Here is an 18431-nt window from a genome sequence, read left to right as displayed (position 1 = left end):
CTGTGTGTATGTGTATATGTGGCTGTGTCTGTGAGTATTGACGTGGGTGTGTGTGTGTGTGTGTGTATGTGTGTGTGTGCGTGTGTGTGTGCGTGCATGTGTGTGTGTGTTTTATGCAGCTTATTATCTGAAATGCACACACACACACACACACACACACACACACACACACACACACACACACACACACACACACACACACACACACACACACACACACACACACACACACACACACACGTCTCACTATTTTCATATTACAAAGCAGGGGTATCAAACTCAAAATGAAAAGAGATGCAACTCATTCCTCTCGCTCTACAAGGATTTCTAACCTGTTGAGGTGTGTTGTTTCCTATCTGTCTGCAGTGCCATGTGGGATGGGCAGGCAATGGCTACTACTGTGCTCCTGATGTGGACATCGACGGCCTACCGGACCACCAGCTCAACTGCCCGGAGACAAACTGCCAAAAGGTTAGCATCCAGCCAACCACAGCCAAGTGGTTAGAGAGTTGGTCTTTCAATCAAGGGGTTGCAGGTTGAAATCTCCCCTGACCTCTCCCTACATCCGTCTCTCCATCCATGGCTGAAGTGCCCTTGAGAAAGGTACATAACTCCACACTGCTCCAGGGACTGCAACCAATACCCTGAAAAATAATTACTGTAAATGGCTTTGAATAAATGAAAGCGTCAGCTAAGTGTAATGTAATGTAACGTAATGTAATGTAATGTAATGTAATGTAATGTAATCTAGCAGGGCCCGGGAGGCGGGACAAAGTCATGTGAAGGGTTCCCTCATGCCATGTAATGAGGACCCAATTCTTAACTTAAAGTACGATTGAATAGATGCTTTCACTTGAAACTGGAAAAATGAGCTTGCAAAGACTTCATTTTTTGCATTGTAGTTTGATATGCTAAATCTCATTGTCAAATATTATTTTACAAAGATAATGAGTCACAGCAGACATTTGTAAGATGAAATATACTATAAAGTATGTCAAATAGTAATTTGGACATGGCTGAAATGGGGTAACACTTTACTTGACTCTAGTGCCGGTGTCATATGCATGTCGTGACAGTGTCATAAAAGTGTTAAAATAGTGTCTTCACACTGTCATGGAGTCATAAACATTATGTCAATGTCATAAACATTTTATGGTCATGAAAAGTTGACATTGTTAGGGCTGTCTTTATCATAACTGCATGTCAATTAATGGCAACGTCCATGATGATATTGACATACTGTGTATGACACATCCATGACTGTGCTATGACACTGTTATGGCACTGTCATGTCATATGTATGATGTTGGCGCTGTCAAGTTAAAGGTACACTGTGCAGGAAATGGCCAAAAAAGGTACTGCAACTATGCTACTGGGTTGCCTATTGCCAAATTTGATCTTTTCATGAAAGTTTACTAAGTAATAAGCTAATATGTTCTAGTGTGGCCCAAGTACAGTCATTTTTGCAGCTAAAAATGTCTTCTTCTGGAAATTCAAATTGGTGGACCATGGAGAAGACTCCCCTTTTCAGGCCCTATGAAAAGTGCAATTTTTCCAGTCAAATAGTCCTACTTAGAATTTGATGGTGGTGGCAAGTAGGCTATTCATGAAAAAGGTAACATTACTGAATGGGTAGCATGCATTCTGGAAATAAACAACTAAAAATCTCACACAGAGTACCTTTAAGTGTTACTGAAATGTGGGAAAGGGAGGTCACTTGCGCTCTAGCCTTCTTGGTTCTCACAGTCCAGGGGTGAATTTCTCAAAACCAAAGTTGCTTACTACATTAGCTAGTTTGTTGTGTTCAATGTGTTTTCCAATTGGCAACTACCGAAGTTGCTAACAGGCAAACAACTTCTCTTTTGAGAAACTCACCCCAGGACTGTAGACAGTAGGAGCACACGGGATACTTTTTCCTCTTATGTTACTGTGGTGCAAATTGTGTGATAACAGAAAAACGTATCCTATGTTCTCCGGTCATCTTTGGCCCATACCAGTCTCTCTAAAGTGGACCAACGTGTTTTTCCTGCTGGTACTGAGGCGTGTTGTGTTTCTGTGTTCTCCCAGGACAACTGCCTGACGGTGCCCAACTCCGGACAGGAGGACGCGGATAAAGACGGCATCGGAGACGCCTGTGATGACGACGCGGACGGGGACGGCATCTTAAATGTGGAGGTCAGTCAAATATGTCTGGTACATGCATACATAAAAAAAACTTACATTATTGTTATTAATTATTCAATTATGTGCAATGAAACCTGTTGCAGGACAACTGTGTGCTCGTGCCCAACGTCAACCAGCGGAATGTGGACGATGACGATTTCGGGGACGCGTGTGACAACTGCCGCACAGTGAAGAACGACCAGAGAGATACGGACAGCGATGGCAAGGGAGACGAGTGTGACGATGACATCGATGGAGACGGTACGTAGGTCAGGGTTGACGGAAGCACTAAATCCTGCCCAATTCTATTGATTTCTATGACCAAACAATGGGCGTTTTTTTTCTCTAGAATCCGTTTTTACTCGCAGACAGCCATCCTAAGCAGCCCAAATGGGCGGGAAACTGCCCAATCTGGCAACACTGATGTACTAGGTCAGACAAAGTGCAGGCAAAGTGCAGTAACTATGGCAACATTGAAACAGAGAAATCTGAGATTGATTTTGAATTGTTTAAATGTCTGTGTTGAAAACTGAAGAAACTGTGGACAATTGTGGACAATTAAGTATTCGAAAGTAAAGGGGGACAAATCACTGCACACTGGTCTTCTTTGCTGGTAGTTTATTTGTGCCTGTTTTCCACTGCCGGTTTTCTGGTAGGCCTACAGCTCGACACAGCGCAACTCGGCTGCCACTTTTTGCTTTTCAATTGGGCGCAACGACGCAGTTCAGTCGAAGAGTAAAAAGTGGTGTCCGAGTTGTGCTGTGTCGAGCTTTAGGCCTACCAGAAAACTGGCAGTGGAAAAGAGTCCTTGGTGAACAACACATTTCACTGTTCATCAAGTTCACTGACGACCACTGTGATTTACAATGGTTGTGTACAGGGACTCTGTCTTTGAATTAAGTATTTGTATTTGTATTTGTATTTGTATTTGTATTTGTATTTGTATTTGTATTTGTCACCTCTGTGACCTGACAGGCATCAGGAACGAGCAGGACAACTGCAAGAAGAAGCACAACGTGGACCAGAAGGACAGGGACAGGGACGGAGTTGGGGACGCCTGCGACAGCTGCCCCTACGTCCCCAACCCAGACCAGGTGCCGCACGCACACACACGCACCCACGCACCCACGCACATATGCACCTCTCACATCCCCAACCCAGAACAGGTGGTGCACACACACACGCAGGCACGCACACACGCACGCACGCACACACACACACACACACACACACACACACACACACACACACACACACACACACACACACACACACACACACACACACACACACACACACACACACACACACATGGTCCACTCCCACTTATACAGTACACCAGTAGACTCCCATTATTGTTTCCCCAAGGGCCAAATTCTGTAGCGCAAATGAGGCTGAGAGCCAAACAAATCCCCCGACTGTATGGCCACAGACAGCAAAAGTATATGTTTTGATTTGCTCCAACCTCATGGCGGGCCAAATGTTTGCCATGCCCGGGCCGGATTTGGCCCACGGGACGCCATTGGGAGACCACTGACATGTACACATGCACACATGCACCTGTCACAAGTACACTCTGATACACATGCGCACATGCACCTCTCAAACACTGTGTAAAACAGAAGTTGAGGACAGGAGCTATAGAACAAAGTGAACAACTGTAGGACATATTTCATGTTTCATCTTTGAGCAATTTTTAGTCTTTGAACAGTAATCCCACCCCTTGGTGAAGGTCAATCCAGTTTCCCAGTGAGGCCTGTGCATTACATAAACACATAGTCCCCTTTTCAGGCATAGAGCATTTTTTTAAAGATTGTTGTATGGCTTTTATTTTGCCTTTATTAATGACAGGATAGCGAGAGAGGGACAGGAAATGAGTGGGGAGAGAGAGTCGGGGAGAAGGTTTGGGAAATGACCCTGGCCGGAATCCAACCCTGGTCGCCGATGTAGCAGTCCAGTGCCCAGCTGCTAGAGCCACGGCCGGGACGGCAGAGCAGAGCAGTTCCTCCTCTCCAGGTGTAGAGCAGTTCTAATGCCACCTCCTCTCCAGGTGTAGAGCAGTTCTAATGCCACCTCCTCTCCAGGTGTAGAGCAGTTCTAATGCCACCTCCTCTCCTGATGTTCTAATCCCACCCCCTCTCCACTAGAGCAGTTCTAATCCCACCTCCTCTCCACTAGAGCAGTTCTAATGCCACCTCCTCTCCTGATGTAGAGAGCAGTTCTAATGCCACCTCCTCTCCAGGTGTAGAGCAGTTCTAATGCCACCTCCTCTCCAGGTGTAGAGCAGTTCTAATGCCACCTCCTCTCCTGATGTTCTAATCCCACCCCCTCTTCTGGTGTAGAGCAGTTCTAATCTCATCTCCTTACCTGATGTTCAAATCCCACCTCCTCTCCACTACAGGAATTCGAGACGATTCGTCGAATGAATTGGTGAGAGGGGACCATTCGAACAAAACGTTGGACCATTCGTAGAAGGCATGGGGCGTTTCGTGCAGTACCTGAGGATTTTTCGTCGAAGACCTAAGGACGTTACGTTCAATCCATGCAGACCTTTCGTGTAACTGGGCAGATGTTTAGTTTAGTCTGCCTATTTTATTAGCCTATTATTTTTTTATATTTTATCAAACTTGTGTGCCTACCACCACAATGCAATGAAAACAAAAATCGAACCATGTAGAAAGTGCGTGCGTCTCTATTTTTTTAAATTAATTATTAATTTTAGTTCAGGCTGCTTTTTTTATCATTAGGCCTATTTTATAGCCTATTTTATATATACTATATTGTAACGGACTGCCTCTGCCTCCTCCGGAGTGAGATAACAGCGTTACCCCCTGTGAACTACACGCGCAGCCTATAAAATGGAGTTAATTTCAAATGGCGGGTGAGACTGTCAGGAAGCAACAAGCCGAGAGAGCAAGAGAGAGGGAACCATGAAGTGTGCGCCGAGAAGATCACCATTCGCAAGAATCGCTAAAGCCAGACATTGATGTGAGCTGTTCCAAATTGAGAGGGTTTTGCAAAAGTGCACTACTAAACGTAAGAAAAGATATTCGTTGTGTTGATATGAATTATTTCTAGTGTGTTGTCACTGATTTTTATTCATTTTTGGAAAGGTAGGCAGTCTTGCTGCCTGGCTGGCGCCCATCTCATAACTACAGTCGTTTGCACCACTACAATATCAACGAAATGTTTTAAAATGTACGACATCAATTTAAAGGTAGGCCTAAGGGATAATGTATTGTCCACACATGAATAAGAAAATGTTTCCCTACGGGGCGAATAACACCCCCGACGCCGAAGGCGGAGTGCTGTTATCTCTGAAGGGAAATGTATTTTCCGTAGTCACGTGTGGACAATACATTATCCCGCTTATCCCGCCCTTACCAACATTATAAAGCATACATAGTTAACCATAGTTTATAGCGTGCGCAAAGAAAGATAGTTCGTGGAACGCTCATAATTTAAACAGGTTAACAAGCAACATGGTTTGGCTACTTTCTAACTTGTTACAGCCACATTGCGCTTCAAACTGTTTGCAGGCTGCCTCGTTCACCGCGCGATATCTACTAAACTCGGGTTCATAACATGATCATTTCTATCTAATCGGCACAGTATTCCAGAAAAAAGCATAGACAACCCAAACACTGATGTGCGCCCTGACCACCATCATTAGCCTATCGACCCTGATACAGGCAGAGCCTATCAAAGGGCGTTGAACACAATGGCTATGGACCTTTTCAGTAGGCTATGGTTGGGGAAGTAGGGCCTGCGTCGTGATTCACCGTTGGTGTTTGTATCAGCACACCAAAAGTTACCTCACTAACGTTAATGATGTTCTTTGCTGAGTAACCTAGCCAAATATATCCAGATAATCGTGAATTATGCAAAATAAAGTCTGCCAACATGTATTGCCATTCTAGGGGCGATAAGGAGAATGCCGCACAGGCGCGGAGAAAGGGTTCCTTTGACACAGAGAATGCTCTGTGTGGCTGCGCGCATGCAGTGTTTAGTTTGCAGGTTTCAGGCAAATAATGGTGATCGATACGCCCTAGGTCCATAAGACTAACAGTAAAACAGGGACAATGACAAAAGGGATGAATTGCTTGGGGAAATCAAAAGGGACAGAGCGAAGTTATGACAACAAATTGACGTGCACCATTATGCAAGGCTACATGTAGTTATGATGGGTTAACCACTCAGTTACCGTTGCATTCATAATATGTAGCCTATGATAAAGATGACTTCAGCGCAGGATATCAGAAATAAACAAGACAGCGCAGATGGCTTTTAATTTTTAACATGGCCACATTATGCGTCAATACGCCAATGCGTATTAGGCTATTTATCATGAAACCTCAAATCGGAAGTAGCCTTATCTTGTACCCAGCACTTTTCAAACCTTACTCTGGTTTATGGTAATTGTCCGGGCCAGCACTTTTGAAATCAAACGGACGCCCTTGCCTGCATGACATGTCATTTGCATGATAAGAGCACGGACGATCATGGACATACGATGGTACACACATAGCCACACACGCACACAACACGGTTCAGTTCAACGTTTATTGACCAGCAAGCGAGCAGCGCAGTACCAGCTGATTTGCTCTGGAATCTCGAAATGAAAACTGACTTTTCTTGGGAAAAGTGTTGCAAGAACATTGAACTCATTTAGTAGGCCTATCATTGTGCCAAGCGTGTGTCGCAATATTGTACTGGGGATATGTGTTGGGGAGGGCATTAACATTAGGCCTATGACAAAAACATTATCGGGGAGGATTGAGGATAAATCTTACACGTTTCCTTATTAATGGAAAATTAATTCCATGCTAATTCCAAGTATTCAAGAACCTAAACAATATGTAATTGCTCCACAGTTCAAGGGTTAGGCTATGGATATTGACACCTTTCCTCCGCGATCGCGGATAGCCCCCACCTTTGCGCTTCTCATCTGGCTGTCACGATATGGAACGGGAAGAGACAGTTCAAGACAAGCGGCATGACTGCAATTGTCAATACAGTAGCCTAAAAAACTGTTAACTGTTCAGCGGTGTGTAGTCAAATTATCACAGCGGTGGTAGATGATTTTATGAAGACCTGGAGGACAAAAACCAACAGACACAATTGCTGAGTGTGTATGCAGTATTTGTAACGAATGATTCTCCTGCCAGGATAGCGTTGGACTACAGAATAACCCATTTACATGTTGAATGTTGAGAGGAGGCATTTTGAAAAGTCGAAGACCTATTCACGAGGATATCATAGCTACCTTTCCTTGTCAATGTCCCATGCACTACAAAATATTCCAGAACCTCATCTGCGAAAGCTTTTTTTTAATGTGGTACACTTCAAGCTTCACAAAACCCACTGGTTAACAGCAGGTTTTACGCACACATTTCGAAGCGGTTAATCACAGATGCTGCTCTCTTCCTTGCTCTCCCTTGCACCCCAACGTACACTGGGTTTAATACACCCTGCAATACTGGCAAACTATTATTCAATTACCATTTCATTTGTTCATGCAAAGACGCGGCAGAGAGAGAACGCGCTCCTGTGCAGTGTTAACATAGCGATTTAACGTCTCTCTCTCTCTCTCTCTCTCTCTCTCTCTCTCTCTCTCTCTCTCTCTCTCTCTCTCTCTCTCTCTCTCTCTCTCTCTCTCTCTCTCTCTCTCTCTCTCTCTCTCTCTCTACTGTAGCCATGGGCTTAACACAGGGGTTCTGTAATGTTTTCAACACTGTTAGGACCTATATTGTTTTCTGGCTCATGCGCGAACTATTTGTTGTCATTCAGAATCAGAAACATCAAAGTATCGGGAGACAGCTTTCTCTTGTTGCTGGTGCTTCGCATCTAAAAAGTTACCGGAAAGTCAGAAAACTCGCTGCATGACAATGTGCTCAATGGTCAATAGCCTACTTCTAGATGCACTATAGTCTAATCAGACGCGCGATGCTCTGATTCAAAGCGAGCACAAGGGTCAATAGCCTACTTCTAGACACATTAAACCGCACTGCTTTGATTCAAAGCGAGCAGGAGGCATTTTGACGATTTTTTTTAAAATGTAGGCCTACAACAGCTTTTAAGGTAAGGGATAATGTATTGTCCACACGCAGTGGTAGAACGCAGGTATACGGAGTATACCCACTTCTAAATTTTAGGGGATTCAGTATACCAACTTAAAATTGATTGATCCATTATTTAGAATGGCATAAATATATACAGTATACCCACTTCAAAAATGCGAGAATATACAGTATACCCACTTCAAAAAAGTAGACTACACCTAGACTACAAATATTTTCCTACGGGGCGAATAACACCCCCAATGCCGAAGGAGGAGGGCTGTTATTCCGCTTCGAAGGAAATATATTTTCCGTAGTCACGTGTGGACAATACATTATCCCGCTTATGCCGCCTTTACCAACATTAGAAAGCATACATAGTAAACCAGTGGTTTATAGTAACATGTTTATTGCCATTTTATAGCGTGCGCAAAGAAAGATAGTTCGTGGAACGCTCATAATTTAAAAAGAAAGAAAGGAGTAGCACACTGGAGCTGAATGCAGAATCAAAAACTGTATTAAACAAAGCCGAAAAAAGTAAATGAAACCGACAGACAGGGGACAAGCGTTTCGGTCAGCCCATCATCTTCCTTTTCATGCTGCTCTTGGAATTACGCACCGAGCACGCTCAAGATATTACATTAGCGCGGACGCCACCCCACCATTACGCGCATAATTTTAAAAGGTTAACAAGCAACAGAGTTTGGCTACTTTCTAACTTGTTACAGCCACATTGCGCTTCAAACTGTTTGCAGGCTGCCTCGTTCACTGCGTGATATCTAGGCTACTAAACTCGGGTTCATAACAGGATCATTTAGAAATGAACTATCTGATCTGCGACAGTATTCCAGGCTACTTCACCCTTAAGGAAACTATCAAGGAACTCCTCACTTGTTACTCACATACTAGTGTTAATAAAATATGTCACGACAGCGGCCGGCGGACAGTGACAGTTTGCTGTCTTGAAATAACAACATTCGGACAATAGTGTAGACTTGTGCGCTACACGCTGGGGTGGGGCAGGGCTGCTGTAGGTATCCATTGCGCGCGGCCGGTAGCTTTGGGAACTGTGTGTAAGTTGCATTTGGGTAGGCTATTGCGCGTGTTATAGTTGATTAAGTAATTGACGAGCCAACGTCCGGCAGCAGTGGCTGAGTGTGTAACTTAACTTAACTTTTGTAGGCTACTATCGTCCGAGTGTCTCCAGATTGTGATTATTTATTCATTTATTCAAAGAAGATAGCAGTTTACAGACGCTGCTGGTTGCATGGATATTGTGGTGGTTTTCCCTCCTAATTGTATTTTATGAAATTGTAAAAATAAAACTACCATAACCTTTACTCCCGTTGTCTGTCGTTCCTGAATCGTGGTCTAAATTTCACATCTTACAATAGTGTCCAGTCCAGTGAATGATCCTGCATCCATGGCTAATTGGATAAAGCATACTAAGTGGATTTATCACATGTGAAACGAGAAGGCAGAAAGTGCAATTAGTTAATAAATGAAACAGTGTACACGTCAGTGCTGGTAAAAAAAGAGTTTTAATGACTTGCACAAAGTTGATGCTCGTTTGGTGAACTTCAAAACCTGCGCTGTATTCAATAAAAGCTGGGCATAACGCACATAAAGGACTGAAAATGAAAATACCCCTATATGTGGTACATATTCTATGTTGTAGCCTACTTCAGTTGTTGGTACCCAGACTTGCATTTTGTCGAGTAATGTCCATTTGAACCTCACGTGAAAGTAACGGGGATTGTGCTGCATTTGGTGGATGGAGCTGATATTACGCACATAATTCTACTGAATAAACATCCAACTGCGACCCAAACGGTAACTTGTCGTGGTAGTCTATGTCGAATATGCCTTAATTTGGCTGTTTGCTATTCGCCTCTGGCATCATCCGAGCATGTGTAGTGCGAGACGCCATTATGACCGTTGCGCGTAAATATTTGCAAGACGATGGGGCCGTCAAACATAGTAGGCTATGGATACTTATTTAACGACTTTAATGAAGATGTCATGTAGACTGTTTGACGGCCCCTTCCATAGGACAGCATCCATCCATCTATCCATCCCTTCCTCATCTTTACGCGCAACGGTAATAATAGCCATTACTTTTTTTGTAGACGTTGCGCATAATATTTTATTCATTATCGACTTATTTCAAGCAGCATTCCACTGTCCACTCTGCGTGGCCCTGTTGAAAACATGCATGGTTGCCACCACTTAAAAAGGTGCTTGGAGAGGAGGCAAAACTGGTACAATTTAGGCTGCATTAAAGCATACACGTTAGCTTTCACGTTGTGCGATGGATGGAGACAAGTTTGGAATCGCTCCCTCTCTCTCCCTCTCTCGCTCACACACACACGCGCGCGACGTAATTCTCTGCACTCTTTGCAAGACTCTACTGTCACTTGACTCGTCTTATTGGATACCAGCCAAAATTGTAAGCTAGATAGCCAATAGTTTCGATTGTGCTGCTTGGACTGGAGGTATTTAAACTGCTAAAATGTAGGCTGCATTAAAGCATCCGCACGTTTGTGCGATGGGTGGAGACAACTTGGGAATCGCTGTAAGTTAGAGATTTTTTTAAAACATAGGCTGGCAAGATGTAAATGACCTGCACTGCTTGAAAAAGACGATCGACTATGTGCCCCAGGCATCTTAAATACTAAAAACTAATAGGCGGATGGCGGGTGGATTCGGTTTTGGAAATTGGAGAAAAAACATTAGGGCGGGTGGATAGCAGGTGGATTAGAAATTCTAAGAAGCGGTTGCGGATGAAATAATACATCCACCGCGCACCTCTAGGCCTACTCCACACGTAGGTATATTCCAGACCTACAGAAGACGGTAGCTAGAAGCGTTCATCTAAAAAGTTACCGGGAAGTCAGAAAACTCGCTGCATGACAACCAAATGTGCTCAGTAGACGCACGCTGCCCTGATTCAAAGCGATTCCCGCCTCTCTGCCCGCAGCTGGGGCTAGGGCCTACTCAAATACTGTTCCAGAAATGTAAGGAGTAGAAAGTAACATAGGCCTACAGATATTTGTCAAAAATGTAACGGAGTAAAGTAACGGCGTAAAAGTGAAAAAAAGCTTCTCAAATATTGTTCCAGAAATGTAAGGAGTAGAAAGTAACCTAGATAATTGTCAAAAAATGTAACGGCATAAACGTAAAAAACCGACAACATACCAGTTAAAATGAGTAGGCCTAAGTACATTTTATTTATGAAGCACATCTGAAAACAGCAAAAAAAAAAACATTTGATTTACATACTAGATTACTAGATAGGCCTACTAGATACATAGAGAGAGAGAGAGAGAGAACGCGCTCCTATGCAGTGTTAATATAGCGATTTCACTTCTCTCTCTCGCTCTTAGTGTTTTTGTTTTTGTTTTACTGTAGCCATGGACTTAACACGGGTGCAGGGGTTCTATAATGTTTTCCGACACTGTTATTTTTTCTGCCTCATGCGCGAACTATTTATTGTCATTCAGTTTGTGCCGTTATTAGGCCTAGGCCTATATGAATCGCGGGTAAATCAGTTATATATTAGTTATATATTTAGACTTCGAACAAAAGAAATAGGCCTAGGACACACGGGAATAATAGGATATAAAATAGGCAGCCTGACTGGATCGATGGACGATTTCCAACAATAAAAGACAGGATATGAAACAAAATAGGCAGCTTATTCAATTAATAAAACTATAGCCCAAGAACATTGCCTCGCCGGGCAGGGAGAGAGAGAGAGAGAGAGAGAGAGAGAGAGAGAGAGAGAGAGAGAGAGAGAGAGAGCGCGGTCCAGTGTTAATGTAACGATTTAACTTCTCTCTCTCTCTCTTTACTGTAGCCATGGACTTAACACAGGTGCATGGGTTCTGTAATGTTTTCAACACTGTTATATGCATAGTGCTCTGGCTCATGCGCGAACTTTGTTGTGTGTAAGGCAGACAGCATTCTCTTGTTGCTGGTGCTTCGCATCTAAAAAGTTACCGCCCAAGAACATTGCCTCGCCGGGCAGAGAGAGAGAGAGAGAGAGAGAGAGAGAGAGAGAGAGCGCTCCCCTATGCAGTGTTAACGATTTAACTTCTCTCTCTCTCTCTTTACTGTAGCCATGGACTTAATCGTAAAAACAACAACAACATAGCCTACCAGTAAAAACGAGTAGCCTAAGTACATATTATTTATAGATTTACATGTTTAAATCAACAAAAAACAAATAGGCTATTTAAAATAGGCTAGACAAAACCGTTCAAATGAACATATTTAAATAGACAAAACCGTTAAAATGAGCATGAAAAAAGCTGATTCTAAGAAAACCCGTTAAAATGAGCATTAAAAAATCTGATTTACATTTCTAATATAGGCAGACTGAAGGGACCTTTAGTTGAAACCTAAGGATCTTTAGTTCAATTTTAAGGACCTTTCGTTGGCTTTTGCGGTAGACGGACCATCCTCGACTAAAGATCCCCAGCCTTATACTAATGGTCCAACGTTTTGTTCGAATGGTCCCCTCTCACCAATTCATTCGACGAAAAGACCTGATACGCTAGAGCAGTTCTAATCCCACCTCCTCTCCACTAGAACAGTTCTAATGCCACCTCCTCTCCTGATGTAGAGAGCAGTTCTAATGCCACCTCCTCACCTGGTGTAGAGAGCAGTTCTAATGCCACCTCCTCCTCACCGTAGAGCAGTTCTAATCCCACCTCCTCTCCTGATGTACAGTAGAACAGTTCTAATCCCACCCCCTCTCCACTAGAACAGTTCTAATCCCACCTCCTCACCGTAGAGCAGTTCTAATGCCACCTCCTCTCCTGATGTAGAGCAGTTCTAATGCCACCTCCTCTCCTGATGTTCTAATCTCATCTCCTTACCTGATGTTCAAATCCCACCTCCTCCTCACCGTAGAGCAGTTCTAATCCCACCCCCTCTCCACTAGAGCAGTTCTAATCCCACCTCCTCACCGTAGAGCAGTTCTAATCCCACCTCCTCTCCTGATGTTCTAATCCCACCTCCTCTCCTGATGTTCTAATCCCGCCTCCTCTCCTGGTGTAGAACAGTTCTAATCCCACCCCCTCTCCACTAGAGCAGTTCTAATCCCACCTCCTCTCCACTAGAGCAGTTCTAATGCCACCTCCTCCTCACCGTAGAGCAGTTCTAATCCCACCTCCTCTCCTGATGTACAGTAGAACAGTTCTAATCCCACCCCCTCTCCACTAGAACAGTTCTAATGCCACCTCCTCACCTGATGTAGAGCAGTTCTAATGCCACCTCCTCTTCTGGTGTAGAACAGTTCTAATCCCACCCCCTCTCCACTAGAACAGTTCTAATGCCACCTCCTCACCTGGTGTAGAGAGCAGTTCTAATCCCACCTCCTCTCCTCTCCGCAGCGTGACACAGATGACGACCTTATTGGAGACCCTTGTGACACCAATAAGGACAGGTAAGGTCCTGTTGGTCTTATTTCTACACATACATGACATTTCAAATTAAATTCTCTTATTAGAGTGCTAATGTACAGCAATGAGTGAACGGGCCCATCTGCACAAAGAGGCTACCTGTCACATTTTCTGTATCACTCCTTTGTGACTCGGTGACTATTTCATTTTCTGATGTGCTGTCCTAGGTGTTTGCCTGCATATTCCTGATGGTATAACTATGAAATGGTGATCAAATAGAAGAGTCAGATGACGCGTTTGGTTGAGACAGGCCCGAAGACTTTGTCATTATCGTTTTGGTAACAAGTTTATAACAGATGCTCTGCATGGCAGCAAGTCATTTAAAACTGGCCCTGTCTGTGCACGGCTGTAATGGTTCTTAAGTTTTGTTGATGTCCTCTTTGTTTGCAGGACTTATCAAACTTTGATTTTAATGTTTTTGATGTCTTATTTTAATGTTTTATTTGCCTTTGATTCATATATTTAATGTGTTCTTTCTCTATTGTATTGTTTTCTCTATTCTCTATTTACTTTTATTTTTGTGAAACACATTGAATTGTGTCTGTGTATGAAATGTGCTCTAATACAAATGAACTTGCTTTGTTTTGCCTCAGTGACGGTGATGGCCATCAGGACACGAGGGACAACTGCCCGTCCGTCATCAACAGCTCTCAGCTGGACACCGACAAAGACGGCCTCGGGGACGAGTGTGACGATGACGATGACAACGATGGAATCCCCGACCTCATCCCGCCCGGCCCTGACAACTGTCGCCTGGTCCCCAACCCCCTTCAGGAGGACTCCGATGGTACATAGAGCATGTCACGTGTTTGTGCAATGCAAAAATTAAATCTTAGCAATCTTATTTTTCTAGTTTCAAGTAAAAACATCTAGTGGTCCTCGACCTTTTTTGAACAAACGCCCCCTTGGTCTCATCACTAGCATCCCAAAGCCCCCTTGACCTCGTCATAAGCCTGACAACACCTCCCTTAAATGGACTAATACCCCCCAGTGGCAACTAAGCACTGTCCCCTTTCAGCTGTATCCTTCTCAATGCCCCCTAGAGCTCCCCAAAGCCCCCTGGGGGGCTGGACCGCCCACGTTGAGATGCATGATGTTGTTGCCTTTCCTAAATGCTTTTGCACAGTTTGTAGAGAGTAACAGATGCATTTTAGCATGTTGAGTGTGACCAACGTCTACCTTCTCGATGCTTTGCAGGGGACGGCATTGGCAACTTGTGCGAGAACGACTATGACAACGACACCTTCGTGGACAAGTACGACGACTGCCCCGAGAACGCGGAGGTCACCCTGACGGACTTCAGGGCTTTCCAGACGGTGGTGCTGGACCCCGAGGGCGACGCCCAGATCGACCCCAACTGGGTGGTCCTTAATCAGGTCCAGTTCTCAACTCACACTGGACCAAAACCAGTCATGAACAAAATTGAGTCATTAGTTACAATCTAGTTCCACATATTCCAAATGACTTGGTTTTACCTGTCCAATTCAGCCAGGTGATTGGCTGGTTGAATGATCACCTAGTTGAATTGGACAGGTAAAACAAGGTGGAACATGTGGAATATGTGGCCCTAGATTTATAACTAATGAATCTATTTTCCCCAACACTGCCCAAAACATAAACAACTTGCCAGCACAGTAAAAAAAAAATACAGTGTTAATTCAACACTTAAAGAGTACCGGTACTCAAAATACCAAGAACACTCTAGAAAATGTTAAATCGACCCTCTATGTGTTGAATTATGGTGCATTCTCCAGTTATGTGAGATGGGATGTTTCTAACCTCCTACTAGCTGAAATGGCGTGAACACTTTGAGGTAGAAGGTAGCTAACTACTGGTGGCATAACCTACTGGGAAACTCCTACCACTCAGGTGGTACGGTTAACACTACATTTGTTACTGTGTGTGATTGAAATGGCCTAACTAACCATCTTCGTTTTCACAAGAAATTGATAATGTTTTTCATTTTTTTTTAACAGGGCAGAGAGATTGTACAGACCATGAACAGTGATCCAGGCCTTGCTGTCGGTACGACACTATATTATCTCATTCTGGGTGGTAACAGCATAAAGCAAACAAAAATCACTGTAGTTTAGCCACACAGCAGATTTGTTTTAATCTAGCTCTATGCAAAGCATACATGTGGCATTTACATCACGTGTCATCCCCTACGAAGGTTACACAGCGTTTAACGGTGTGGACTTCGAGGGCACGTTCCACGTGAACACGGTGACGGATGACGACTACGCCGGCTTCATCTTCGGCTACCAGGACTCCTCGAGCTTCTACGTGGTCATGTGGAAACAGGTGGAGCAGATCTACTGGCAGGCCAACCCCTTCCGAGCCGTGGCAGAGCCGGGCATACAGCTCAAGGTACTGTAAAGTGGGCTCTGTGCATATAAATAGATTCCAGGATTGAGGCTCCAGTCTCTTCGGGGCCGTGGGTTTGAATCCCATCGCTGCCACCAGTGTAAAGTGAGCTCTGTGCATAGATAGATTCCAGAGGCCAATGTGTAAGACTTCGAAATGGTTTATTAACCGTTTATCAGCACACAACATTAAAGGCTGCTCCCCATCTAACTAATTCACTCCCAGTCTCGGTTTCTCTCCAGAGAGTTCTCCCGGGTTCCTCCCCCCAGTGTTCCAAAATACTCAGCGCAAAAGTCCCAAAACTTTGCTCTATCCTTTCAATATAAAAGTGTTCATTAAGTGTTACAGCACTGTATGGGTAGCCTCTAATACAGCTCAAGCTACTGTATGGGGCATAGGGCTCAAGGTACAGTATGGGTATCTTCTTATACAGCTCAAGGTACAGTATGGGTATCTTCTTATACAGCTCAAGATACAGTATCCTCGTATACAGCTCAAGGTACAGTAGGGGTATCTTCTTATACAGCTCAAGGTACAGTATGGGTATGTTCTTATACAGCTCAAGGTACAGTATGGGTATCTTCTTATACAGCTCAAGGTACAGTAGGGGTATCTTCTTATACAGCTCAAGGTACAGTATCCTCGTATACAGCTCAAGGTACAGTATGGGTATCCTCTCATACAGCTCAAGGTACAGTAGCCCCTTATACAGCTCAATGTAGGGGTAGCATCTTTGCACAGATGGGCCCGCCGGCGGCTTATGATGAGGTCCAGGGGGCATTGAGAACCACTGGGCTAAACAGTTGACACTTGCAAGCATAGGCATTTACCACATGCATCAGATAGAGGAAGTCTGTAGCACTAAAGACTAGTTCATACTATTTGGCTAGTATATTGCAGTCTTCAGTCCCCCAGGTTTCTTCTGTCTTGCACAAGATTGAGAATCAGCACCAAGGAAAAAAAGGTGAACACTCTGAAGCATTCACAAATTCCAATATTTTTGGTACCAAATGAACAGTTTTTTTGGGGGGAAAAATAAAAAATAAACTACATATTTATATAATAAACTGAAGAAAAGAACATCAAAATATTGAAGAAAGAATTCAAAGAAGTGTGCAAAAAATAGGCTAAAGAGTGGAACCCATTGAGCACATTCTGGAACTCTCCATTCCGGAACTCCCCATCACCACCGACAGCAGTTCCTGGCAGCTGGTGACATGCATGCCAGTGTAAACTGTTTTTCTAAATAGCATGGAAAACAGCAAGTTACTTAGTCTAGTTTGATGTGTCACTGAAATTACTCAACTGAAGTTGAAGTACTTGCATGTTGCTGTGGTAGAAATACGCAGCAAATTAATTTTAAAAAATGAATGCTGAGTTGTTCCTTCCACATAATGAGAATGCAGAAAGCAACGAGACAGCTGACATCCCTGAGTTGTTCCATGGGCATGACTGCAGCCTTTGTACCAAGGACAAGGCCCCTCCCACTTGCCTTTAGAACAGCCAGCCAGTCTGATGCCTGGCTGCAGAAACATCATGGCGTGTTTGTGAAAGATATGGAGATGTTTTTTTTTTTTCGTGGCCACTCCCATCGGCCATTCACTCCACCTACGGCCCAGGTGAAGAGCCATACTGGTGTTGTGTAACATACCAGAAGAGTTCCATCAACATTCTATGCAAGCTTAGTTCAATGGAAGATCAATGATAAAACCTAGAATTGTGAAATGTAGGCTAGAAGGGGCTGGTACATTAAACATTAACCATATTTCTTGGGTTTCAGACAATTAACCAAACCGTTAAGGTACTAGTGGTGTGGATCGGCACTGCCCTCATGATCCGATTCGATCACGATTCAGGAGGTTTCGATTCGATTCTATGCGATCCGATCCGATTCAATTCTACAATGCATTGCAATGCATTACATTTCTGAAAGCAAAGCAAATGTTTAATCAGCCATGATGAGGCAATACAAGTAGTCAGATACTGAGCAACAATGTATTGGCTGTTTTCTGTATCAGTCTGTATCAGTCTTGCAATGTTTTGAAGTGCTTTTATTTAATTTAACATTCATTTGCTCCCGAAATATCCATGGAAGTAATTGAAACTTAAAAAAAATGCCGGATCGATTCTGGAACTTGCCGGATCGATTCTGGATCGTCCATGCCCCGCATTGATTCGGATCGCCGAATCGATCATTGTTGACACCACGTTAAGGTACATTTAGGGCCTCCACACATTGACTCCGACAGCACTGCGGAGCACTTTCGCTTCCGCCACAATTCTGACCCCCAAAACCAATTTCACATGAACATAGCATGGATAGTCAATGGGCGGCTCAGACAAAATAGAACTCTCCTCTTATCGCTTGCCGACA

At 43.8% G+C, this 18431-nt stretch overlaps 1 protein-coding gene across 1 annotated transcript in view; it reads left to right on the top strand.

The window, feature by feature from the left end:
- comp (cartilage oligomeric matrix protein) overlaps positions 1–18431 on the top strand; it is a 33470-nt gene that overhangs the window by 9623 nt on the left and 5416 nt on the right. The window contains exons 8-16 of the mRNA XM_063200704.1: positions 367–471; positions 2068–2175; positions 2268–2424; positions 3139–3257; positions 13622–13674; positions 14284–14477; positions 14888–15066; positions 15667–15715; positions 15864–16060. Of these exons, the coding sequence (XP_063056774.1) occupies positions 367–471; positions 2068–2175; positions 2268–2424; positions 3139–3257; positions 13622–13674; positions 14284–14477; positions 14888–15066; positions 15667–15715; positions 15864–16060 (1161 nt within the window). The remainder of the gene's footprint in view (positions 1–366; positions 472–2067; positions 2176–2267; positions 2425–3138; positions 3258–13621; positions 13675–14283; positions 14478–14887; positions 15067–15666; positions 15716–15863; positions 16061–18431) is intronic.

This window comes from Engraulis encrasicolus, chromosome 6, assembly GCF_034702125.1.
Source record: "Engraulis encrasicolus isolate BLACKSEA-1 chromosome 6, IST_EnEncr_1.0, whole genome shotgun sequence".
NCBI lineage: Eukaryota > Metazoa > Chordata > Actinopteri > Clupeiformes > Engraulidae > Engraulis > Engraulis encrasicolus.
Note: the sequence above shows the minus strand (reverse complement) of the source record. Positions and strands in the feature narration are given on the sequence as shown.